Source organism: Chiloscyllium punctatum, chromosome 32 (genome assembly GCF_047496795.1).
Source record: "Chiloscyllium punctatum isolate Juve2018m chromosome 32, sChiPun1.3, whole genome shotgun sequence".
In the NCBI taxonomy this organism is placed as follows: Eukaryota; Metazoa; Chordata; class Chondrichthyes; order Orectolobiformes; family Hemiscylliidae; genus Chiloscyllium; species Chiloscyllium punctatum.
Genome location: NC_092770.1, coordinates 61,229,107 through 61,255,014, shown reverse-complemented (window position 1 = coordinate 61,255,014; position 25,908 = coordinate 61,229,107). Strand labels below are relative to the sequence as shown.

Below are 25,908 nucleotides of genomic sequence, written 5' to 3'. Positions count from 1 at the left end.
GGCTAAAAGCTAGGAAACAAAAGGTAGGTATAGATGGGCATTCCTCAGACTGGAGATGAGGTGAAACACTGGAGCTGTTTCTGATTTGTATAAATGATTTGGAGATAAGTGTTGAGGGCAAAATCTCTAAAACTTGCAGATGATACTATAGCTAGAGAGAATAGTTCATTGTGAGGATGATGCTGACTGACTTCAGAGGGACATTGACAGGTTAGCCAAATGAGCAGACACTTGGCAGATGAATTTCAATGCAGAGAAATGTGAGGTAATGCATTTTAGTGAAAGTAACATGGAGAGACAATGTAGGCTCAATGGTACAACTTTGCGGGGAGTACAGAAGCAGAGGGAGCTTGGGGTTCAGGTGCATAATGCTCTGAAGGTGGTCAGGTAAGTTGAAACCATTGTTCAGAATTTTTATATGATCCTTTAGTTTACAAAAAGAGGCATGTGTTCAGTTTTGGGCACCTTATTTAAGGAAGGGAGTTCAAACCTTGAAGAGAGTTCAAAGGAGATTTACTGGAATGATACCAGGAATGAGGGATTTTAGATGGAAGGAAATATTCGAGAAATTGGGCTTATTTTCTTTGGAACAGAGAAGATTAAGAGGTGACCTTATTAAAATTTTCAAAATTGTGAACAACTTTGACAGGGTAAAGAAGGATATTCCGTTTCCATTAATTGGTATGTCAGTAACTAGGGGTTACAATTTCAAGACTGTCAGATAAATCGCTAGACGTCAGATGAGGAGAAACTTCTTTATTCAGAGAGCTGTTAGGATTTGGATTGCACTGCCTGGGAGAGTGGGGCAGGTGGATCCCATTTGAGGTTTCAAAACAGAGCTGGATATATATTTGAAAGTCGTGAATGTAGAGTTTTGTGGAGATAGGACTGTAGAGTAGGACTGACTGGATTACTCTTTCAGGAGCTGGTACAGGTACAATGGGTTGAATGGCCTCTTTCTATCATGTAAAATTCTATTGGCCTATTGGAAACACTCAGCAGGTCTGGCAATATCTGTGGAGAGAGAAAAACAGACTAATGTTTTAGCTCTGTTACCAATTGTCAGGATTGAGAGTTTAAACTGAGGTGGCAATCAGAAAACGCAATGGACTAATAATTGAATAACGCCATTTGTGTAATGTTAGTTTTGGTGGAGGTTGGTGGTGCGCAAATGTGGTGCTATTACCTTGTTTCCACAGTGCCAGTGTGGGGCCCTCTAACTTCTGGCTCTCTAGGGCTGGCTGGACCTCTGGCATCTAACTTCACTGTAAGCACTGAGGGTTATCGATCATTCTTTACCCCTGCCCTCTTCAATACCCAGCTCTCCCTCATTCTTCTATCTGTTATAGTCTCATATAGCACAGAAACAGACACTTTGGTCCAACCAAGCAACGCTGAATGTAATCCCCAGCTAAACCAGTTCCACCTACATGTCCAAATGTCTTTTAAAAGTTGTAATTGTTCCCACATCCACTACTTCCTCAGGAATTCATTCCACACACGAATCACCCTGTGTTTACAAAAATTTGCCCCTTCATTAAATCTTTCTCCTCTCACATTAAAAATGTGCCCTGTAGTGTTGAAATCTCCCACAGTAAGGAAAAGGCACCGACTATTAACCCTATCTATAAGCCTCATGATTTTGTAAACTTCTATGAGGTCACCTCTCAACCTTCTATCCTCTAATGAAAAAAGTCCCAGCTGTCCAGACGTTCTTTATAACTCAAACCTTCCATACGCGACAATATCCTGTTAACTTGCTTCTGAACCCTCTCCAGTTTAATAATATCTTTCCTATAACAGGGTGACTAGAATTGAATACTGTACTCCAGAAGAGGTGTCACCAACATCCTGTATAACCTCAGCACGATGTCCCAGTTCCTATATTCAAAGGACTGAGCAATGAAGGGATGATGACTGCTCATAGTGTGACCAGAGCTCTCTTACTTCCTACCCTCACGTTTAATCTTCCCTTTCAAATTAACAAAACTGCTGTGTATGCCTGTATTTTCCAAACCCTTCAGAAATCTGGCAAACAAGCCATCTGTTTGTTAAACAGCGAAATGAGGTTCTTGAATGGAAACAGCTGCAAATGTGTTTATTTACACAGCAAGGTAACAGTTTTAAGATGGTGATCACTGAACTTTGATCACAGACTGACTTTAACAGCATGTTCTAATATGAAATTACTACCTGCTTCATGATCAAGGACTAACAGGTGACATGAGTACAAAGGCTTAAAATATAGACTAACAGCTTCTAAATGCAGTGAAAGGCGCTGTACCTGGTGGAAAGCACTAAAGAGACTGAGAGGCCTCAAATGAAATAAGATGCTGTGTCTTTGTTATAGCATCAGTCCTGAGGGAAAGAAAGAGTTTCTTTGTCACTGCCTTGAACACTTTGTTAGTGATCTAGACAGGGAGAGGTAGGATGACAGAAGCAGAAATTCCTTAGTGCTCCGAGAAAAATATAAGCCATCCTTCAATATTTCTGTCCTGTTAACAATTAACCATTCCCTCAAACCTGAAAACAAAACTGCATTTTCTGATGCTGACAGCCAGGAGCCAAGAACCATTCTACACATACACTCTGCTTTGAGAAAGTATACATGCTCCAAACTTTGATGAAGGTTTAGGAGCTTAGGCTCTAGGGGATGACGCTATGGTTCAGTGGTTAGCACTGCTGCCTCACAGCACCAGGGACCTGAGTTTGATTCTAGCCTTGGGTGACCGCCTGCATGGAGTTTGCACATTCTCCCTGCGTCTGTGTAGGTTTCCTCCAACGATGTTCAAGTGGATTGACCATGGGAAATTCAGGCAGACAGTAGGGGGTGGGATGTTCTTCAGAGGGTTTAGCAAACTGCTAGGTCAGAAAACAGCTCAGGTTTTAAAAATTTAGTTATGGGGCCTGGCATCTCTGGCACTTATTACCTATACCTGGTTGCCCTTAAGAAGGTGGTGGTGAGCTACAACCTTGAATGATTGCTGTCTACATGCTGGAAATCCATGATGCCCTTAGAGAAGGAATTCCAGGAACTTGACCCAGCGACAATGAAGGAATGGTGATAAATTTCCAAATCAAGATGAGGGTGGCATGGAGTGGGGCTTGCAGACAGTGCTTTCCCCAGAGAGAAAGACAGAGAAAGGAATGTAGAAGTAGGTTCATTCGGACAGAAGTCAAAGAAAAGAGGTCCTTAACAGCAGAGACGCAATTACTTCGTCTCCAAAACAGTCAGGCCTGGGGAAGAAAGGGGCCCTGAGTTGTTCAGAAGAAAACTCAAAAAAAAGGAAGCCAATGGGGGTGTCAAAGACGGAAGACATGCAGCAAGACTTGGTTAAAGGAGCCCATGTCTGGCAGTAAGTGAGCTCAGTTAGAAGCTTGTGTAAGAGTCTCAGGCAGTGAGATTAACTAAAGAAAATGACTGAGTAAATGCTGAAATTTGCCATAAAGAAGCACATTACAGCCATATCAGGTGACCAAGGAACTTTAGTGTGGATCAGGGATCACCCTTCACTGAGGTTGGAGTTTCTGTGAGGTTGTTGTTGGGGTTAAAAAGGATTGAAGCTTTCTTTGGATATTTTGAATACCATTGTTTCAAGTCATTCTTGTATAGTGTAAAATGTAGTTCTTATTTGAGTAGATTTTGATCATCTTTTGTGAAAAGTACAACAGTGACCTCGTGCACAAATACTCAGTAAATGAAAAAAGAAGATAAAAATTAATGGTCTATCAAGCGAGGTCAAATTTTAGGATTACTCTGGATCTTGCCTTCAACTGGGCTCATAACAAACATTTAAATGGTGATTTAAATAGGCCTTTTCAGCTGTATCTATGGATTATGCTATTCCCATAGACATAAGCCTATATTGTCACCCCTTCATGAATTCTATCTACCATGAATTCTCTTGAGGTGTGGGTATTTCTACTGTATTCTTTGAGGCTGCTCTGATCTATCTATACTTACTGAAGACTAACTCTTCCTCACTCTCAGTTAGCTTATAAACTCTTTATTAACATTCTAATGTACATTATACAAATTACAGCTCCTCAGTACACTGGTTCCACCCTTCTGATCTATGAGTTCCAACAACTTGCGTGTGTTGATGTCAAAACAGCATCAGCATCATTCATTTCCCCAGCACACTCAGACTGTCCTGTGTCGCCTATGCAATGTTCCTGACACCACTCGTCAAACTGTGACCCGATTAGATGTCATTTGGTGGCTGAGAAGTAAGTGAAACCCGATTAAATTTCTTTGCCTTTGGCATTTAACGCTACAGAATTAAATAATTAATATTTTTGTGGTTTAGGCCAGCCCTCTGACATTTGAAAGTGATTACATGAAATTAGGAACGCCATTAAAGTACAGCTCTATTGTAAAGATCCGATGATTTTCAGTGTCCTACAGTCATGGACAAAATGTCAGTAGATTTGTTAGCTGTACTGCAATTGTATTTTCATCAAACGTTTTAGGGATTTTTAAGTAGCACAGAATATCTGCACATGGCACAATGATCTATACTCGGTTAGATTCAGCCACAGCAACAACAGAACTATTACAATTGGACATTTGAAAGAAAAATATGAGTTTGAAACAGATTCCTTTTGGACCTGAAATGTTAATGCTGCTTCCTCTCCACAGATACTGCCAGCCCTGCTGAGTTTCTCCAGCAATTTCTGTTTTTGCTCCTTCCATTCTTTTTAGATCTGCTCATCTTTGATCAAGGCAAGACTTGACAGTGCCAAACCCAACTAATACGAATCTACATCTCAAATACAAGAGCTTCATTTCAGTTCTGGTCTGACAGATTTAATCAAATACCATAAACAGATTAGCATTATCAACACAGATGGCATTAACAACAGTGGGGCTAAGCAGCGAGTTCATTGCTATGTACCTACCCTGTGGTAACCTTCCATGCATACTCTTGGATAAAGGTCAGACCTATTCAGCCTCTTAGCCCTCCTTTCTCCGCAATCCATAAGCTGTTTATCCTCATTGTTGCTTCCAGTCAAATGCCCTTCATTGCCCTCTCATAACCAGTGCTACACCAAACAATATTCCAATCATAGAGAAATTGTCTATTCTCAGCTTTTTGCCCATTTCCCACACTCATTTATGACTATAAAGAATTCTGCAGAACAGGAACATGAATAAGATTGCGTTTTATTCCAATATGACTCTCTTCTTTGGCACCCAGGTCAGAATCCAGCTCGGACAGACATGAGCATTCACAATAAGGTTCTTCTTCCATGGAATGACCAGCCTTGCACATTTGGGAAATAAATCCTGTTGTTTGAAAGCTATGCCTGTTAAGGTAGTTAGAGAGAGAGAGAAGAGTATCTACACAGTCTGATGGAGAATAAGAGGGCACAATATGTGAGAACAGCAGGAGTTAAAAGAAAGAGTTATGAAAGGACTTGACCAGGACCTTCCGTCTAATTTACATTAAGACCTCCACAGGTCTCATTCTGAGAGCCTCCACGCCACTAGTCTAGTGAGGATAGTTTCATCACAGTTCTCAGGGTGATGACTGGGGAGTCCCCGTAACCTCACCTTTTGACTATTATTCAATAATAGCCTCTGGACAAACATATTTACAATGCAAAAGACCAAGTTACTTCAAGGTGAGTCTCCAAAAGCCTTTCTGCATCTTGTCCGGCCTCCTGGATTTGCTGGGGGCATGTTCTAGCCTTTGGTGGCCAACTTTATTTCGAATAGTTTCTTCTGAGGCCCATACACATCACGTCCCACTGTAGCCCAGTAGAGTTGGGCACATGGTATGGCGGAACCCATAAGAAATGAGGCTGGAGCTTTGACATGGTGATGGGATCTACTGTGGACAGTGGTGCCAGTGCTGAGGAGTATGGAGCCAGCATCGATGTCCAAGACTCTGGAATGCGGGGGTAATAGTTCAATAACAATGGGGCCATCGACGCTTTATTTACTATTGCATTTGAAATCTGCAAAGAAAGATAAGCACAAGATTTTAGTGCAAAAGAAAACACAACTTATTATTGGAACTTCTTGATGAGGGCAAATATTAAAAAAAAATTAGCGGCCATTTTAAAAATGGCGGGAAGTGCTGAAATGGTGCAAGTCAGATTCTCTCCTCAAGGCGATTGGTATGCTTTCCTTTATCGGTCAGAGTATTGAGTACAGGAGTTAGGAGGTCATGTTGCAGCTGGCCACTGTTGGAATATTGCATGTAATTCTGGTCTCCTTCCTATCAGAAAGATGTTGTGAAACTTGAAAGGGTTCAGAACAGATTTACAAGGATGTTGCCAGGGTTAGGGGATTTGAGCTATAGGAAGAGGCTGAAAGGGCTATGTCAGTTTTTCTTGGAGCGTCAGAGGCTGAGGGGTGACCCTATAGAGGTTTATAAAATCATGAGGGGCATGGATAGGATAAATAGACAAAGTCTTTTCCCTGGGGTGGGGGAGTCCAGAAGTAGAGGGCATAAGTATAGGGTGAGAGGGGAAAGATATAAAAGAGACCTAAGAGGCAACTTTTTCTCTCAGAGGGTGGTACATGTATGGAATTAGCTGCCAGAGGAAGTGGTGTAGGCTGGTACAACTGCAATATTTAAAAGGCATCTGGATGGGTATATGGGCTGGATGTTGGCAGGTGGGACTAGATTGGGTTGGGATATCTGGTCGGCATGGACGAGTTGAACCGAAGGGTCTGTTTCCGTGCTGCACATCTCTATGACTCTAAGTCTGAAAGAAGATTCTGGGTAATCCAAGATGGAAGATGGGAAAAAATTGTGGCCGTAAGAGCTGCTCCTTTTTTGGGGTAGTTTAGGTGTTGGAGCTGATTTCCTCAAATTCCAGGAGCAGTAATTACTCTTTTATAAGTTGTTGCATTGTTTTGGAACTTTGGGGGTAAAATAACAATCAAAACAACGGCACTGTAAAAAGGAGGAAAAGAGACAAAAGTAGAGATCACATGATCAGTGAGGGAGAGAGGGTGGAAGAAAGAAACCTATAGTGCTGCCTGACACAGCAGTGAATCTGCACAGATACTGCTTTTGCTGTTCGAGTTCAAGTATCTCTGGACATAGGAGTGCATCTAAGAAAAATAAACAAACAGCAAAATTCACAGCTGACCTTGGAGGAACCTGTGTGGGGAGAGCTCATGGCACAGGAGCAGATAAGTGCATGGTTTTTAAGTGTAACCTTGCTATTCTTCTTTTAATAGTGAGTAGAGTGGGGTTTTTTTGAGTGATGTTTTTGATGTTTTTTATTGAGATCTGTCTCCTGATTAAAATATAAAACACAGGTGCCAAGTTAGCCTAAGCAGTGTTCTTTGTAGCAGTAAGACTGTGCTATTTTCTTGGTCTATAGCTTGTTAAGGTGCAATCATTGCCTTTAGTAGAGTGATGTGCTCTTCCTGTTGGATGTGGGAGATTCGGGAGAGTTTCCATGTTATTGATGATCATGTCTGCAGTGAATGTGCTTGGTTGCAAAACCTATCAGATCGTACAGATCATTTGGAGCAGCAGTTAGAGGCAATGAAGAGTTTACAGGAGTTAGGGGGTGTGATGGATGGCAGTTATAAGAAGGGAGAAAAGCTGCAGATACAGTCAGGTAGACAGGTTACCTTCAGGAAAAGTAGGAGGGGGCAGGCAGGCAGGTAGAGCAGGAGTCTTCTGTGGCTATCCCCATTTCAAGCAAGTGTACTGTTTTGAAAAATGTAGGGGGCGATAGACTCTCAGGGGAATGTAGCATGAGCAGCCAGGTTTCTGGTACCGAAACTGGCTCTAATGCAATGAGGAGTATGTCAGGTTCCAAGCAATTGACTATGATTGGGGACTCTCTAGTCAGAGGCACAGACAAATGTTCCTGTGGTTGACAACGAGAAATCAGAATGGTGTGTTGCCTCCTTGGTGCCAGGATTAAGGATGTCCCAGAAAGAGTACAGAACCTTCTCAAAGGGTAGTGGGACCAGCAAGTGGTCATTGTACACATTGGAACTAATGACATAGGAAGAGAAAGGGATGAAATTCTGAAGGGAGAATATAGGAAGTTAGGCAGAAAGTTTAAAAGGCAGTCCTCCAGGATAGTAATATCTGGGTTACTCCCGGCGCTACAAGCTAGTGAGGATAGGAATAGGAGGATAGAGCAGATGAATGCATGGCTGAGGAGAAGGTTCGCATTTTTGGATCACTGGAATCTCTTCTGGGATAGAAATGACCTGTACAAGAAGGACGGATTGCACCTGAATTGAAAGGGGACTAATATACTGGTAGGGAGATTTCCTAGAGCTGCTCTGAAGGATTTAAACTAGCAAGGTGCTGGGGTAGGACCCAGGGGGATAGTGAGGAAAGAGACCAGTCTGAGACTGGTATAGTTCTGAAAAGGAGCAAGTCAAACCTAAGGGCAGGCAGGAACAAAGCAGAGATCAAGTTAGGACTGATAAATTAAACTGCATTTATTTCAATGCAAAGGGCCTAACAAGGAAGACAGATAAACTTAGGGCAGGGTTAGGAACGTAGGACTGGGATATCATAGCAATTGTAGAAACATGGCTCAGGGATGGACAGGATCGGCAGCTTACAGGATACAAATGCTACAGGAAGGATACAGCCAGAGGAGGGGTTCGGCAAGGGGCAAGAGAAGAGGGGGTGTGGTGTTTTTGATAAAGGATAGCATTACAGCTGTACTTAGGGAGGATATTCCTGGGAATACATCCAGGCAATTTATTTGAATGGAACTGAGAAATAAGAAAGGAATGATCACTTTATTGGGATTGTATTATAGATCCCCCAGTAGTCATTGGGAAATTGGGAAACAAATTTGTAAGAAGATCTCGGTTATCTGTAAGAATAATAGGGTGGTTATGGTAGGGGAGTTTAAATTTCCAAACTGGGACTTCCAGTGTGTTAGGGGGTTTGATGGAAGGGAATTTGTTAAGTGTGTACATGAAAAGTTTCCAATTCAGTATGTAGATGAACCGACTGGAGGAGGTGCAAATCTTGACCTACTCTTGGGAAATAAGGCAGTGCAGGTGACTGAAGGGTCAGTGGGGGAGCACTTTGGGGCCAGCCACCATAATTCTATTACTTTTCAAATATTGCTGAAAAAGGATAGACAGAACCTAAAAATTAATGTTCCAAATTGGAGGAAGGCCAATTTTTGACGGTATTAGGCAAGAACGTTCAAACATTGATTGGGGGCAGATGTTCGGAGGTAAAGGGATGGCTGAAAAATGGGAAAACTTCAAAAATGAGATAACGAGAGTCGAGAGAAAGTATATTCCTAATAGGGTGAAAGGCAAGGCTGATAGGTGTAGGGAATGCTGGATGACTAGAGAAATTGAGGTTTAGATTAAGAAAAAGAAGGAAACATATGTCAGTCATAGAGTCATAGAGATGTACAGCATGGAAACAGACTCTTCTGTCTAACTCATCCATGCTGACCAGATATCCCAAACCAATCTAGTCCCACCTGCCAGCACCCGGCCCATATCCCTCCAAACCCTTCCTATTCATATACCCATCCAAATGCCTTTTAAATGTTGCAATTGTACCAGCCTCCATTACTTCCTCTGACAGCTCATTCCATACACATACCACCCTCTGCATGAAAAAGTTGCCCCTTAGGTCTCTTTTATATCTTTCCCCTTTCATCCTAAACCTTTGCCCTCTAATTCTGGGCTCCCCCACCCCATGGGTGGTGTCTATTTATCCTATCCATGCCTCTCATGATTTTACAAACCTCTATAAGGTCACCCCTCAGCCTCTGATGCTCCAGGGAAAACAGCCCAGCCAATTTAGCCTCTCCCTAAAATTCAAATCCTCCAACCCTGACAACATCCTTATAAATATTTTCTGAATCCTTTCAAGTTTCACAACATCCTTCTGATAGGAAGGAGACCAGAATTGCATGCAATATTCCAACAGAGGCCTGACCAATGTCCTGTGCATGACTTTCCAACTCCCTTACTCAGTACTCTGACCAATAAAGGAAAGCATACTAAATGCCTTCTTCATTATCCTATCTACCCAAGATTCCACTTTCAAGGAGCTATGAACTTGCATTTCAAAGTCTCCTTGTTCAGCAACACTCCCTGGGACCTTACCATTAAGTGTATAAGTCCTGCTAAGATTTCCTTTTCCAAAATGCAGCACTTCACATTTATCTAAATTAAACTCCATCTGCCACTTCTCAGCTCATTGGCCCATTTGATCCAGATCTCGTTTTGATCTGAGGTAACCTTCTTCACTGTCCACTACACCTCCAATTTTGGTGTCATCTGCAAACTTACTAACCATACCTCTTAAGCTCACATCCAAATCATTTATATAAATGACGAAAACTAGTGTACCCAGCATCGATTCTTGTGGAGGTCACAGGCCTCCAATGTGAAAAAATAACCCTCCACCACCACCCTCTGTCTCCTACCTTTGAGCCTACCTGTGAACCTGAAGGAGATGAGGAAATACTAAATGAGTATTTTGCATCATTGTTTACTGTGGAGGAGGACATGGAAGATATAGAATGTGGAGAAATAGATGATGATATCTTGAAAAATGTCCATATTACAGAGGAGAAGGTGCTGGATGCCTTAAAGCCCTTAAAGGTGGATGAATCTCCAAGACCTGTTCAGGTGTACCTAGTTCTCTGTGGGAAGCGAGAGAAATGATTGGTGGTTCCCTTGCTAAGATATTTGTATCATCGATAGCCACAGGTGAGGTGCCGGCAGACTGAAGGTTGGCTAACATGGTGGATACGTGGTAAGGAAAATCCAGGAAGCTACAGATCAGTGAGCCTGACACTGGTGGTGGGCAAGTTGTTGGAGGGAATCCTGAGGGGTAGGATTTACATGTATTTAGAAAGGCAAGGATTGATTAGAGATTATCAAAATGTCTTTGTGTGTGGGAAATCATGTCTCACTAACTCGACTGAGTTTGTTGAAGAAATAGCGCAGAGGAGAGCAGTGGACGTGATCTATATGGACTTCAGTAATGCATTCAGCAAAGTTCCTCATGGGAGACTGGTTAACAAGGTTAGATCATGTGGAATTCAGGTAGAACTAGCCATTTGGATACAGAACTGGCTCCAAGGTAGAAGACAGAGGGTGGTGGTGGAGGGTTGTTTTTCAGACTGGAGGCCTGTGACCAGTGGAGTGTCACAAGGATTGGGTCCACTGCTTTTCGTCATTTATGTAAATGATTTGAATGTGAACATAGGAAGTATAATTAGTGAGTTTACACCAAAATTGGAGGTACTGTGGATAGTGAAGAAGGTTTCCTTAGATTGCAAGTGATCTTGATCAGATGGGCCAATGAGCTGAGGAATAGCAGACAGAGTTTAATTTAGATAAATGCGAGGTGCTGCATTTCAGAAAGGTAAAACAGATCAGGACCTATATACTTAATGGTGAGGGTCCTGGAGAGTGTTGCTGAACAAAGCGACCTTGGCGTGCAGGTTCATAGTTCCTTGAAAGTTCAGTATCTGGTCGTACGGATAGTGAAGAAGGCATTTACTATGCCTTCCTTTATTGGTCAGAGCATTGAATATAGGAGTTGGGAGGTCATGTTGCGGCTATGCAGGATGTTGGTTAGACCACATTTGGAACATTTGTTTGCAGTTCTGGTCTCCCCCTACAGGGAAGATGTTGTGAAAGGTTTCAGAAAAGATTTGTAAAGATGTTGCCAGGGTTGGAGGGTTTGAGCTATAGGGAGAAGATGAATAAGCTGTTTTTCCTGGAGTTTTGGAGGCTGAGGAGTGACCTTATAGAGGTTTATAAAATCGTGAGGGGCATGGATAGAATAAATATACAAGGTCTTTTCCCTGGGGTGGGGGAGTCTAGAACTAGAGGGTGAGAGAGGAAAAATTAAAAAGTGACCTCAGGGGCAACGTTTTCATGCAAAGCGCACATATGGAATGAGTTGCCAAAGGAAGTGGTGGACGCTGGTACAGTTACAACATTTAAAAGGCATCTGGATAGGTATATGAATAGGAAGGGTTTAGAGGGGCATGGGGCAAATGGGAGTAGATTGATTTAGGATATCTGGTCGGCATGGACAAGTTGGACTGAAGGGTCTGTTTCTCTGCTGGACATCTCTGTGACTCCATGACTCTAGGCAGGTTACGAAGGACCTGACTAGTAGTTATCCTAAGCCTCAACAAATGGTCACATATTGGATGGAGGGGATGAGCAGGTGAGGATTTTCAGATGAAAGTTGGGGCTCCTCCACATAAAATCCACGGGTGAAACCCGATGTGATTATGTCACTTTCTGAACTGAGCGCTAACATGCTCCTCACGCATCATGCTGTGGTCGGCCAAGTGCGAAAAAGGACAGTCTGCCTCATTTGAAGAAAAATGTCATTTGCTGGCAACTGAACTAATTAATAAACCAATTGAGCCAATTTTTATACTGTCCACTGCGTCACGCGGTTAGAGTGAGCAGGCAGCTAAGAGTAGAAAATCTGATTATTCACCATCCAAGAAGAAGAAGGAGGAGGAAAAGGAAGGGTGGTGTGAGGGGGTGAGCTGTCTGCATTTGAGCGAGACACCCACACCAAATGCCACTCACCCATTTTTGGCATGCCTGCTTGTCTTACAAAATCCTCACCTCCCCTCGCCCTTCTCAAGCCCACACAATCCATCCCTGTCCAAAAATCCTGGATTGTCTGAGATCGGGACCCACTCCTGGCCTCTTTCTTGTGACTGCCTGCAGACTTGGCAGCACCCTCCATTCCCTGAGATCTGCCACTGCTGGGACTGCTGTAACCTGTGGCCAATCAAGTTAGCTGGCAGCTCTTGAGGGCAGAAGACCCACTTAATGGTTGCTTCAGCAGCCCATAGCTTGCTTTCAATATGGGGGAACCTTAGTTTAAAGTCAGTCGCTTCGTGACCTTTACCCTCAGCCAATAGACACACTGTTTGCCAAAGGAGATTGGATAACAATAAGGATTAATTCATTCCATATCCCATCCTTCATAACCATGAACTCAATCAAAACCCATGCTCCCAAGCATCTCGTGTTTATCGTACAGTCTTGCGCCTCTCAGATTGCTTTTATTCTGAGGTGTCTGACCTCCATCTCTCTCAACAATCAAGCCTGTCTTTGGCCCAGCAAAACATAGATCCTATCGGCTGTGCTTAATTGGATAGTGAGCACAGAGGAGGAAAGTTGGGATTCTGTCTCTGGGGATTGCATCTCATAGGCTATGATTTCAACAAGTTCAGGTTCAGAAACTCTAATGTACCAGGTTAAGGCTACAGGAAAGAACTGCTCGATATTTCAATGAGTCAGTGGGCAAGTTGTGGAGGAGACAGTCTTAAGGGGATGTTGGAAATGGTCAGTGTCAACTCACTAAAGTGCAATGCGAATGGATTTCTTTCAGAATATGCTGGGACATAATATTTGACGTAATGTGATGTCCCAGAAGGATCAAGTGACTTTGAACCCAAGTTTGCTTTTGCCACTGTGGGCTTTTTAAATGCCTCATATGTAGGTTTTGCTGTAGACTGATTGATTGTTATGATTGGTCAAAGTCTCCATTTTTATTGTATCACCTAGATGAACCTTAGTCTTTCTTTGTCAAGCAATTGCTCCAGTCAGACACACTTACCTCGGTTTGAGACTTGGGAGCAGGAACCACATCTACCTCAGTGAGGTGTTGCAATCCACCAAAATTCCCCAGCTTCTCATACTTCCTCCATTTTGCTCGACGATTTTGGAACCAAATCTGTTTGATTGAAAGCAAACGGGACTAAGACATTAACAATTCCTTTCTGCTTGGTCTTGGTTAAGTTTAGGATCGCAGAGCATGAGCTGTCAGATGGTAAGGAACTAATTTGGCCTCACTAGCCTCGGAGAAGTTGTGTGGTCAAGACCCACTTTGGCATTTGATCTGGCACTTTTTGTGCAGCTCTGAACGGCATGGATGAGGCAAATAGTGATGTCCAGTGCAATGACATTTGATGCTTACTGCTATCGGCAAGGAACAGGACTGTCCTATGTGGAGAGATGATGCTGCAGATGCTGGACAGGAGTTAGCAATATGCAAAATACAAGTGAAGCACCAGCTGAGACTATGCAATCTTTTGTATTAAGATGCTCACTACAGACCAAAGGTGTTCCATCTGGGGTAATTGCCACTAAATATCCTAACTTAATATGCAGGTGAACTCTTACATTAGGAAGCATCATCTGAGGAGTTTTCATTTCATTTAACAGAAAGAAAAACATTTCTATTCAATTAAACCTTTGAAATTCTGCAAGCACTTGCAATGTGTAGTATCTAAAGACAATTCATTTGTCTGGGCTCTTATGGTTCAGTGGTAGAGGGCCTAGGCCAGAAGGCCTTCATTCAAGTTTGCTTCAGGAATTCTATGACTCCACCTGCAGTGTTGGTTTCCTTTTCACAGGGAAGGCATTATTGCCGCAGAGGAAGTGCAATGAAGGTTCCCCAAGCCTGTTCCTGAGAAGGCAAGACTGTGTTCTGTGAAGAGAGATTGGTCTTGTATTCGCTAGCATTTCAAACAATAAGTGGGGATCTCCTTGAGATCTATAAAATACATGCAGGCATAGATGTGATACATTCAGGCATGCATTTCCCCTAGTTGGGGAGCCTAGTAAAGGAGATGCCACTTTGCATCAAGATGAGGAAAATGTTTTTCCTAAGAGACTTATGAGTCTTTGGAATTCTCACCACAGAATCTGTGGTGGCTCAAACATACAGCATCTGAACCAGTGAACACAACAATCTCTGTTGGCTTCACCACTTTTGGAATATTGTGTGCAATTCTAGTCTCCTTCCTAATGGAAGGGTGTTATCAAACTTGAAAGGGTTCAGAAAAGATTTATAAGGATGTTGCCAGGGTTAGAGGATTTGAGCTACAGGGAGAGGGTGAATAAGCTGGGGCTGTTTTCCCTGGAGTGTCGAAGGCTGAGGGGTGACCTTATAAAGGTTTGTAAAATCATGAGGGGCATGGATAGGATAAATAGACAACGTCTTTTCCCTGAGGTGGGGGAGTCCAGAAGTAGAGGGGCATAAGTATAGGGTGAGAGGGGAAAGATATAAAAGAGACCTAAGGGGCAACTTTTTCATGCAGAGGGTGGGTATATGAATAGGAAGGTTTTGGAGGGATATGGGCCGGGTGCTGGCAGGTGGGACGAGATTAGGTTGGGACATCTGGTCGGCATGGACGAGATAGACCGAAGGGTCTGTTTCATTCTACGTACATCTCTATGATCTATGATCTGTGACACCACCTTCTTTATATTGTGGCACTCCCCTTAGTTTCACACTGGAATAATAACCTCGATTTTGTGTTCAAGACTCCAGGGGTGCAGGCATACTGTAGCCTCCTGAACCACATTCCAAGAATGAGGAATGTCGGCTGCGAAGATCGATTGGAGAAATTCCGTCTGTTTTCATTGGTGAAGCGAAGGCTGAGGGGAGATCTGGTTCAAAATCATGACAGGCCTGGGCAGTGTGGAACAAGAGAAGGTGTTTCCACCTGTGTACCGAGAATAAGAGGGCAGAAATGTCAAACAATTGGCAAAAAAGCAACAAGTTTTCAGGTAATTGTGGATAGGCTTTGGATTGCAAACTGTCTATTGAAGTATTCAAAAGGGCTATTATCTGAAAAGGGAGAATTGCAGGGTTACAGGGAGAGGGCAGGAGAGTGGAACTAAGGCAAGAGCTCATTCAGAGAGCCAGTGCAGATACAATGTTCTCCTATGTAGTAACACTTCCATGAGAATTCTGTGATTCTCCCTCATTTTGGAAAGAAATGATTTTAGATGAGATTCCCTACAGTGTGGAAACAGGCCCTTCAGCCCAACAAGTCCACACCGACCCTGACCACTGCACCTAACACTATGGGCTATTTAGTATGGCCAATTCACCTAACCTGCACATCTTTGGACTGTGGGAGGAAACCCACACAGACATAGGGAGAACATGCGAACTCCACACAGACAGTCACCCGATGGTAGAATTGACTATGGGTCACTGATGCAGCAGTGCTAACCACTGAGCCACCATGCCACCCTTGTTGCCTGAAGCTTATGCTGGGGACCATGTTGGAGTAATGGGACAGGCTATCATTAGATTGGCATTGCCCACCTTATCTCCTCAGGTTCTTCAAGAGAGGAATGAAAAGCACCAGGAACACAGGTTTGATTCCAGTCTCGAGCGACTGTCTGTGTGGAGTTTGCACATTCTCCCCGTGTCTGTGTGGATTTCCTCCAGGTGCTCCGGTTTCCTCCCACAGTCCAAAGATGTGCAGGTCAGGTGAATTGGCCATGCTAAATTGCCCGTAGTGTTAGGTGCATTAGTCAGAGGGTCCGGGTGGAATACTCTTTGGAGGGTTGGTGTGGACTGGTTGGGCTGAAGGGCCTGGTTCCACACTGTAGGGAATCTAATCTAAGAAAAGACAAGCACCTGACACTGACCTGAACCCTGGCTTCAGGCAGGTTAATCTTAGCTGCAAGTTTTTCCCGTGTGCAAACATCTGGGTAGTGCGTGATCTGGAAGATCTTCTCCAACTCATGGAGTTGCTCTGTGCTGAAGGTTGTCCGTACTCTTCGCTTTGACTTCCTCTCATCTGGAGGGAGGCAGCAGAAAAATAACCCGATTATCGCACAGGCCTTGCATTCTCAAAAAGACAGACTCTGTGCAATGACATTGTTTGTGCAAGTTCAGCCCATTTTGAACTATCCGTGTTTACAGTGAGCATTTGGAAATCCCAATGGTGGCCTAGTGGTTAAAAGCATTGTTTCCCAGTGCTGAGGACCCCAGTTTGATTCCAGCTTCGGTTGTATGATGATGCTCTAGCTTTACGATACGCCTTTTAAGCTGTTTTTTTTTCTGAAGTGAGTCCAAGACAGAGGTGCTGAGTGGTTTAATAGTTAAATAGCTATTTTTCTATTAAGTTTTCCAATAGAGTTAAAGTTAGACCAATTCTTCTTTCTTTTGCTTGTATTTTAACTGTAGGATAAGAATAAAATGTGTTTTATTTAAAGTCGAGTAGTGTAACCTATCGAATCGCATCTGGAGAACCGCACCATACACTTGCCATTAAGTAAGATAAAAGTTTGGGTCTGAGCAGCTATATCAAAGTACCTATGCCACCTGGATTATTCGTGCCTAAGGTATTGGTATTTAAGGTGATAGAGAATCTTGAATCTGTTTCACACATTATTTTTACATTGATGTCAAAACCTATTCCACCCCCTCCTCCATGATATTCCCAATAACTGATTGGAATAGCTTAATCTGACAAATACATGAAGGAGATCTGTATTATGGCACTCCATATGTTGTTTTGTTTAATTACAAATAAGGCCAAATTCCCTAATAACATGAGAAAATGTGAAATTTGGCAGGAAAAATAAAGAAGCAGGGTACTACTTAAACAGAGAATGACCCCACAGCTTTGAGGCACAGGGGGGTTTCGGTGTTCTTGTCCATGACTCACAAAAGTTTAGCAAGGAGGTACAGCACATAATCCAGAAGGCTAAACAAGAGATGTGAGCCTTACTCACAAAAGGAATTGAATGTAAAAGTAAGGAGGTTATGATTTAGTTCTCCAAGGCATTGGTGAGACTACATCTCGATCAATGGGTGCAGTTTGCTCTCCTTACTTAGGGAGTGATGTAAATGCATTAAAAGCAGTTCAGAGGAGATTTATCAGTTTGATACCTGGAATGAATGACTGGTTTGTCTCATGAGGAAAGATTAGCTAGACTGGGATTGTTTTCAGTAGAATTCAGAAGACTAGGAGTAATTTGATTGAGGTTTATCATTTCCTGTAGTGGGTGCATCCGGAACAATGAGATACTGTTTTAGACTGAGAGTTAGCCAGTGTCGGGCAGAGATGTGGTGATTTCTTTTCCCTTGGAGTGTTGTGTGGCTTAAAGAAGAATGTGCCTCAGAAAGTGATGGATATGGGGTCATGGAGCATTTTTAAGGAGGAGTTAAATAGATTCTTCTTAGGCAGGGAGTTAAAGGTAATCGGGGATAGATGAGAATGTGGAATTCAACAAACAAGGAGATCAGCCATGATCTTATTGAATGGTGGATGACTGAATGTCCTAGCTCGGCTCTTAATTTGTATGGCTAGCACTCACTGAACCAGGGACACCATTTGATTCCAGACTCAGGAGACTGTGTCACGTTTTCACAAACCTACATGGGTTTTGACTGTTCTGGTTTCCTTCCACAGTCCAAAGATGCGCAGTTAGGTGGACTGGTCATTCTAAATTTCCGATAGTGTCCAAGGATATGCAGACTAGGTGGATTAGCCATGGGAAAGACAACAATAAAGTAGGGGGTTATATCTGGGTGGGATGCTCTCTGGAGGGTCGCCGTGGGCTTGATGGGCTGAATGGCCTGCTTCCATACTGTAGGGATTCTGTTCTGATTCGCATAAAGGGCACATGGTCAGATTTGTTTTTGTTGTCCTTCTGATGGGTAGATGTGAGAAGTGCAGGAAGATTGCCTTTCAAGGCACTGGGCAGACAATTCTGTACCAAGAATGTGGGTCAGTCTGAAAGCATTTTTCTTCAACTGGAGGCGTTTGGGGCAACTCTGGGATGTCATAAAGGCCCCTTGGATTAAAGAACGGAAGACTGACTAGAAACAGAAAAACCTGTGTCAAGTCTTGTTCAAAATCGGTTGATCTTTTTGGTTTAATTCTTAACCAAAACCTGATTGTAACTGATGCAGGTTTCCTTTTTGATGAAATGAAGCTTGAATTCTGACCTAGCTTGGCAGGGTTTGGGTTGTCATCTCTCTGGATTGTTGCGCCAGAAAACCTATCCAGTACACAACCGTATAGAGGTTAAGGTACTTAACTCTCCCTATGTTACAGCACCACAGATAGTGCATGTCAAGTTCAATGTCTACCTACCAAGTTACATCTCTTGAAAGGAGCTGTGGACTAGATCGTTCCCCATTTATTGTGCTGCCTGTTTTCACTTTCCTTTAAAGCTTCTCTAACCTTACCTTCTTGCTCAAAACCCCTGACTTATGTGAGACACAACTCACCATAAAAGGTGCTGTCCACTAAAGTGTCACAATCACTCGCCTCCTCGCCATAGTCCCTGTCCTCCCTCAGGTTCTTCTCACAATGGCTTTCCAAGATGGCGGCCGTTAGCTTGCTCTGTGAAGCCGTCGGTGTGAACGCAGACTTCAGTGCCTCTCTCAGTTGCTGCCGAGCAGATTTCTGCCCATCTTTCTGATCTGAAAGGAATGGGTGGAAATTATACCGGGAAAACTGCCCGGAGAAAGTCCCTGTAAATCCAGTGAAATGTCCCACGCATCAAGAACTACTGTCGCTATGAAAAATTAATTTCATCAATTTGGAGGTTTGGATTCTAAAATAGGTGCAAAGTTGAGTGCAGATACCGTAGTAATGTTTAGAACATGACAACACTGAGTAGAGATACCATCACCATTACACTGAATACAGACAGCCCTTTAATATTTAAACTCTTTACACCAAATGCAGAAACCCTCCTGAGGCTTAAACCTAATTTAAAATGCTTTTGTAATTTTAAAATATTTTTCAGTGAGTGCATACGCCCCTGTGACATTTCTGGTTTTCATTCACAGGACATGTCTCTGGCCAGGGCCAGTAGTTATTGTCTCATCGCTAATTTCCCAGAATGCAGTTGAGAATCAATCACATTGTTGTGGGTCTGGGGTTACACATAGGTCAGACCAGGTAATGATGGCAGATTTCCTTCCCTAAAGGACATTAGTGAACCAGATTCCCTGACAATCGGCACCAGCTTCATTGGTATCATTGGACTCTTAATCCCAGATTTTTATTGAATTCAAATTCCACCATTTGCCATGGCAGATTCAAACCTGGATCTCTGGGTTAATAAATTAGTACTAATACAACTAGACATCTCCCCATTACACCAGCATAGATACAGTCGTAATGTTTAAACCCGTTTCACTATGTACAGATACCCCTGTATTGTGCAAAGCCATAACTCTGAGTACAGATACTCTTGGAATGTTTAAACGCCCATTACACTGAAATGCGATACATTTGTAATGTCTAACCCCATTTACTCTGAGTACAGCTACCCTTGTAAAGTACAAATCCAATTACACAGTGTCCAGATGCCCTCCTAATGTTTAAATGCCCATTACATAAATTGCAGATAACCTTGTATCACTTAAAGCTTCACTACACTGAGTGCTTTACCCTCGCTTATACCTTGGCCACCACCGGACACATATTGCCCCTGTCTTCTCTTCTCAGCCTTTCACAAGGTCTGTTCCCTCTGGGACGCCCTGGTTCACTCCTCATTCACTCTCAACACAACCAAACTCCCCCCTCCCCCCGCTCCTCCCACCGCTCCTCCCCCACAGCCCCACAGCACCTTCCCCTGCAACCACAGAAGGTGTAACACCTGTCTGTTTACTTCCTCCCTCCTCAGTATCCGAGGCCCCAAACACACCTTCCAGGTGAAGCAGCACTTTACTCAATCTAATCTATTGCATTCACTGCTCACAATGTGGTCTCCTCCGCAATGTGGGAGAAAGTAAGGACTGCAGATGCTGGAGATCAGAGTCCGAAAGTGTGGCGCTGGAAAAGTACAACCAGTCAGGCAGCATCCGAGGAGCAGGAGAGTCGATGTTTCGAGCATAAGCTAGGAATGAGGCTTGTGGCCCAAGGGGGCTTGGCCCAAGAGCCTAATTTCTGATGAAGGGCTTATGTTCCTGCTCCTCAGAGGCTGCCTGACCGCTGTGCTTTTCCAGCACCACACACCTCTACGTTGGGGAAAAGAAGCATAGACTGGGTGAGCGCTTCACAGAACACCTGAGTTCTGTTTGCAAAAAAAATCCCTGAGTTTCCAATTGCCTTACACTTCAAAATACCACCCTGTTCCCTGGACAGCATCTCTGTCTCAGGCTTGCTGCAGTGCTCCAGCGAAGCTCAGTACAAGCTGGAAGAACAGCACCTCATTTTCCACTTGGGAATTCACCAGCCTTCAGGACTCAACATCAAGTTCAATAATTTTAGGAGTTGAGTCACATTTTCCCATGCCCTTATCCCAACCCCCACACACCAAGCCTTGTTATCACATGGTCTGCAATTACACACTGCCTATTGTTAGCCACTAACAGTCTCCAGTAACAGCTATTCACTCTCCTAGCCAGATCGTTATCCACTCCTTTGCCTGTCCAACTGGTTTCCTCTCTCTTTGGGCTCTATCTCCACCTATCGTTTGCTTCTTAACCCCTCCCTCCCACCCTTTTTTCTGTATAAAAAGCAACTTTTTCCGAGCTACCATCAGTTCTGAACAAGGGCCACGGCACCTGAAATGTCTGATTTCTCTCCACAGACACTGCCGTACCTGCTGAGTTTTTACAGCAATTTGTTTTTGTTTCTGATTTTCAGCGCTCACAATTCTTTTGGGATTCTTTTGCTTATAACCTCATAATGTTTAAACTCCCAGTACACCAAGTGCAGATTCGCTTGCAAATTTTAAGCCTCCATTATACTGAGTACAGAACCTTTGTAATACTTAAAGGCCAATTACAGTAAGTACCAATGCACTCATAATGTCAAGTGCATTGCACTGAGAACTGATACCTTGATAATATTGAAACTCATTACAGAGTACGGATCCCCTCATAATATTTATACATCCATTACTGATATCCCTGTAATGTTTGAACTCCAGTTACACTGAGTACAGATGCCCTCCTAATGTTTAAATTCATTACATTGGATACTGATACCTTTTTAACGTTTAAACCATTACAATGATACAAATACCCTTGCTATATTTAAACGTCTATTACATTGAGTACAGATAACCTCGAAATGTTTAAAACCCAGTTACACTGAATCACACTACAATGAAATGTTTAAACATTCATTTCACTGAGTATAGATACTCAGGTAAAGTTTAAACTTCCATTAAACTAAGTACAGATACACTTGTATTGTCTAAACTCATTACACTCAGTACAAATATCCTTGTAATAGTTAAAGCTCACTGAGTCTCACTAACCTTAAAATGTTCAAATATCCATTACACTGTGTATAGCTACTCTTGTAATGTTTAAACCCCAGTTATACTAAATGCAGATATCTCTGTGATACTTAAGCTCCGGTTACACAGAGTACAGATGTCCTCATAACATTTAAACTCCTTACAGTAAGTACAAATACTTTCCTAATATTTAAACCCATTACAAATCTACTTTTTGTCATTTACATAAATGATTTGGATGCGAGCATAAAAGGTACAGTTAGTAACTTTGCAGATGACACCAAAATTGGAGGTGTAGTGGACAGCAAAGAGGGTTACCTCAGATTACAACAGGATCTGGACCAGATGGGCCAATGGGCTGAGAAGTGGCAGATGGAGTTTAATTCAGATAAATGCGAGGTGCTGCATTTTGGGAAAGCAAATCTTAGCAGGAATTATATACTTAATGGTAAGGTTCCAGAGAGTGTTGCTGAACAAAGAGACCTTGGAGTACAGGTTCATAGCTCCTTGAAAGTGGAGTCGTAGGCAGATAGGATAGTGAAGAAGGTGTTTGGTCTAAAAATTGTAAAAGTTTAAAAGTGTCTAAAAGACACCAAAACATTCCAAAAGTAGTCTAACCAACATCCCGTACTGCTGCAACATGACCTCCCAACTCCTATGTTCAATAGTCATTAGTTAGGCCACTGTTGGAATATTGTGTGCAATTTTGATCTCCATCCTATAGAATAGATGTAAAACGTGAAAGGGTTCAGAAAAGATTTACAAGGATATTACCAGGGTTGGAGGATTTGAGCTCTAGGGAGAGGCTGAGTAGGCTGGACCTATTTTCCCTTGGTCGGAGGCTGAGGGGTGACCTTATAGAAGTTTATAAGATCATGAGGGGCATGGATAGGGTAACTAGACAAGATCTTTTCCCTGGGGTAGGGTAGTCCAGAACTAGGGGGCATAAGTTTAGGGTGAGAGAGGAAACATTTAAAAGAGACCTAAGAGGCAACTTTTCATGCAGAGGGTGGTGCATGTATTGAATGAGCTGCCAGAGGAAGTGGTGAAGCTGGTACAATTACAGCATTTAAAAGGCACCTGGATGGGTACACGAATAGGAAGGGTTCAGAATGATGTGGACCAAGTTCTGGTCCTGTGATAAACACCCACATCCCATTAAAGAATAAATGTTTTAAAAACTCTTGCTGCACAGTCTATGGCAGAGGAAGAGGCAGAGACCCATCCACCAATGCTGCCTTCATTTATGTGTTTTTTTTTCATTTTTTTATGAGATTAGGGTGTCACTGATTGGGAGAGCATTCCTAATTTTCCAAACTGTTGAATATTGTTGTAGGTTTATTTGCCCACCTTAGCTCCAATCTTCACTTAAGTTAATTCTCTATCTTCACTTCAGTAAATTCTACCATTCTCAGTATTAGCGGTTTCAATCCACCCCAACATCAAGTGAAAAGAATTCCCGATTTTAACTGACCATTGTGTCTTTCCCAATTTTCCACTGAAGTGGCCTCGCTCTAACTTAAAGATCTTTCTTGATACCCCCACTAGACAAAATAGTTCATCTGTCTGTATCTGATATGAAGTCCTTTTAGTGAACTGTATTTTAAAGACCTTAATCAGATCACACTCCAAACTTCTGTACTTCAGAGGAGTACATGCTGAAGTTACGCAGTCTGTCCTATATGGATCCAAACCAACATCTATAACAAGTAAATGACACATATGACACACACACACACACACACACACAAAACCTGGTTTTCTTTGTTCAAGAGGGTGACTGTTGCCGGGATGTCGTTGCACAGCCCACTTCGGCAAGAGCCGGGTATTGGTGACAAGTGAGCACAGCCAATGTTGACCATGAGCCTGGCCTTTATCCTGCATCGCCCACCCACACCCGATACAGAGCAGTGCAGCCAACCAAGGAGACAAAGAGACTCAGGTTGAATCTTATCACCTCTGAGCTGGGAGACACTGAGAGACAACTCACACGACCCCCAGAGCCACTCTGACGTGGGCGATCAGGAAGGCGGGTGAGGGGGTAGATGGGAAAAGGGAAGGATTGTGGTGTTCTCTTTTCAGAACTTCCAAATAAAGAAAAGGCAGTGTTATCTATCTCCATGAGTCAGCGATCTCTGTGAGTCATATCACTTTATTTGGCCTCACGCTCGGGCAAAGGCATGACCCGCACTGACCTCCCCCAGACCTTACCTTGGGTGCTGTACCTGTCATGACTCTCCAGTTGCCTGGATGCCCTGTCTCCGTGTAGGGTCCCCCTTCTGCCACCCGACCTCTCCTCATCCAGGACTCTCTTAAAAGGCCGGTTCAAAATCCCCTCCACTGAGTGAGTCAGGGGAGGCCTGTCGATGCTCCCAGATTTGGTACCGTTGCTCATCTTCTCTGATAACAAATCAAACGGAAAGGAATCCCCACACCTTCTGACAAGTGTTTCCTTTCCTGTTAAAAACAACCTAAGTTCTTTAGCGGAGGCTCGGGGTTTTTTTTCAGATATATCGTGCTGACTTGCTCACCAGTTTAGTGCCCATCCCCCACCCCCACCCTGCTGCTTCACATTATTGTTTTCCCTGCTATCTTTTGAATTATATTTGCTATTCCTACACAATCCTCTGGGCTGCTTGTCCAATGAACGAGCAGTCTAGTGGGCGATCATGCCTTACGATCATTAATGAGGTTTGCCTTGGATTACACTGTAACTAGTGTTCAATAAAAAACAGCCTGATAACATTGAGGCCCATACACATAGCAAGCCTCACTGGCCCCTTGGAATATGATTTCCCAGCTGGAGACTGGGTTTGTGCCTGCAGCCCGTGCCTTATTTAAAGTTAACACTCAATCGGCCGCGCCTTGCAGCCTGTTTCATCTGTGGTTGGCATTGACAGGTACTGATGCTGCAGAAAGCCCCTGACATGCCACTGCCCAAAGGCAGCCTGCCAGGAGAAGATTTAAAAAAACAACTCAAAAATTCAGCATAGGGTCAAAATTCTGCAACAGGGCCAGTACCAGAATGGGATAGTGGACAGGCTCCAGTTCATGGCAAGTGGCCAATGACCTAAAGGTCAGACCTCAGGCCCTGTTACTTCTATGGCGTTGTGCAAGGGCTTCAAGTGCCCATTACATTTATTTCCCTTTTGACTTTCTGATTTGAATTGGTTGAATTAGATTATTCAGAAACACGGGGAGCCTATAGTTCCCTGTAGCTTTCGCTGTGGCAATATCCCAGCCAAAGTCAACTTGCCAACCAACCTGCCCCCTTTCACCCTGTAGTATAAATTAGTGTGATGTTTTGAGGTTTGGCATTCTTGTGATGAGGTGGGCAAGGTGAAAAGACTCGGCAACAGGTTTCAATAACATACAGGTTCGTTTTCTCATTCACTCATGGGATGTGGGCATCATTGGCTGGGCCATTGTCATTGTTTATTTTCGATTTCTCCGCAAAAGAACCAATGTAGTCCATGTGGTGTAGGTTCACCCACAGTACTGTTAGGGAGTTCCAGGATATTGACCCAGTGACAGCAAAGGGACAGCAATGTAATCTAAATTAAGATGGTGTGTGACTTGGAGGAGAACTTGTGTGGTGTCCCATGGACCTTGTCTGATAGATCCTTTTGACTTAAATTTCTAATAATCAACCACAGGATCTTGAATACAGGTTTTCAATTGTTTCTTCAAAAGTACGAAGAGAGAGTGATTTCATTCCAGGCTAGTCACGACGAAAACTCTGAAGTAAAGGAAAAAGCAGCTGATACCATTTTTAGTCACATAAACATCTCATGACATAAATTCAGATCTCATTTCACACAAACATAAGAACGAGAAGCTCATTCAAACACATTACTCAATGCCGTTAATGTCTTCTTCACTCAGTCAAGAATTAATTCATCTCAGCCTAACTT

At 43.1% G+C, this 25,908-nt stretch overlaps 1 protein-coding gene across 1 annotated transcript; it reads right to left on the bottom strand.

Moving 5' to 3' along the window:
• Window positions 1-332: 332 nt before the first annotated feature.
• LOC140458218 (intestine-specific homeobox-like) lies at window positions 333-24,475 on the bottom strand. The gene is made up of 5 exons (XM_072552483.1): window positions 24,206-24,475; window positions 19,020-19,214; window positions 16,424-16,575; window positions 13,590-13,706; window positions 333-5,964 (listed from the first exon to the last, which is right to left on the bottom strand). The coding sequence occupies exons 1-5, from the start codon at window positions 24,387-24,389 to the stop codon at window positions 5,710-5,712; spliced, it is 903 nt and encodes a 300-aa protein (XP_072408584.1). The 5' UTR covers window positions 24,390-24,475; the 3' UTR covers window positions 333-5,709.
• Window positions 24,476-25,908: the final 1,433 nt, after the last annotated feature.

What these genes read in the sequence shown, in the direction of transcription:
- LOC140458218 (XM_072552483.1), bottom strand. Translation starts at nt 24,389, where the DNA reads ATGAGCAACGGTACCAAATCTGGGAGCATCGACAGGCCTCCCCTGACT. An exon ending in AGTGGACAGCACCTTTTATG is followed by an intron (nt 16,576 to 19,019) that starts GTGAGTTGTGTC and finishes GCCTCCCTCCAG; the next exon opens with ATGAGAGGAAGTCAAAGCGA. An exon ending in CTCCCAAGTCTCAAACCGAG is followed by an intron (nt 5,965 to 13,589) that starts GTAAGTGTGTCT and finishes CTTTCTTTGCAG; the next exon opens with ATTTCAAATGCAATAGTAAA.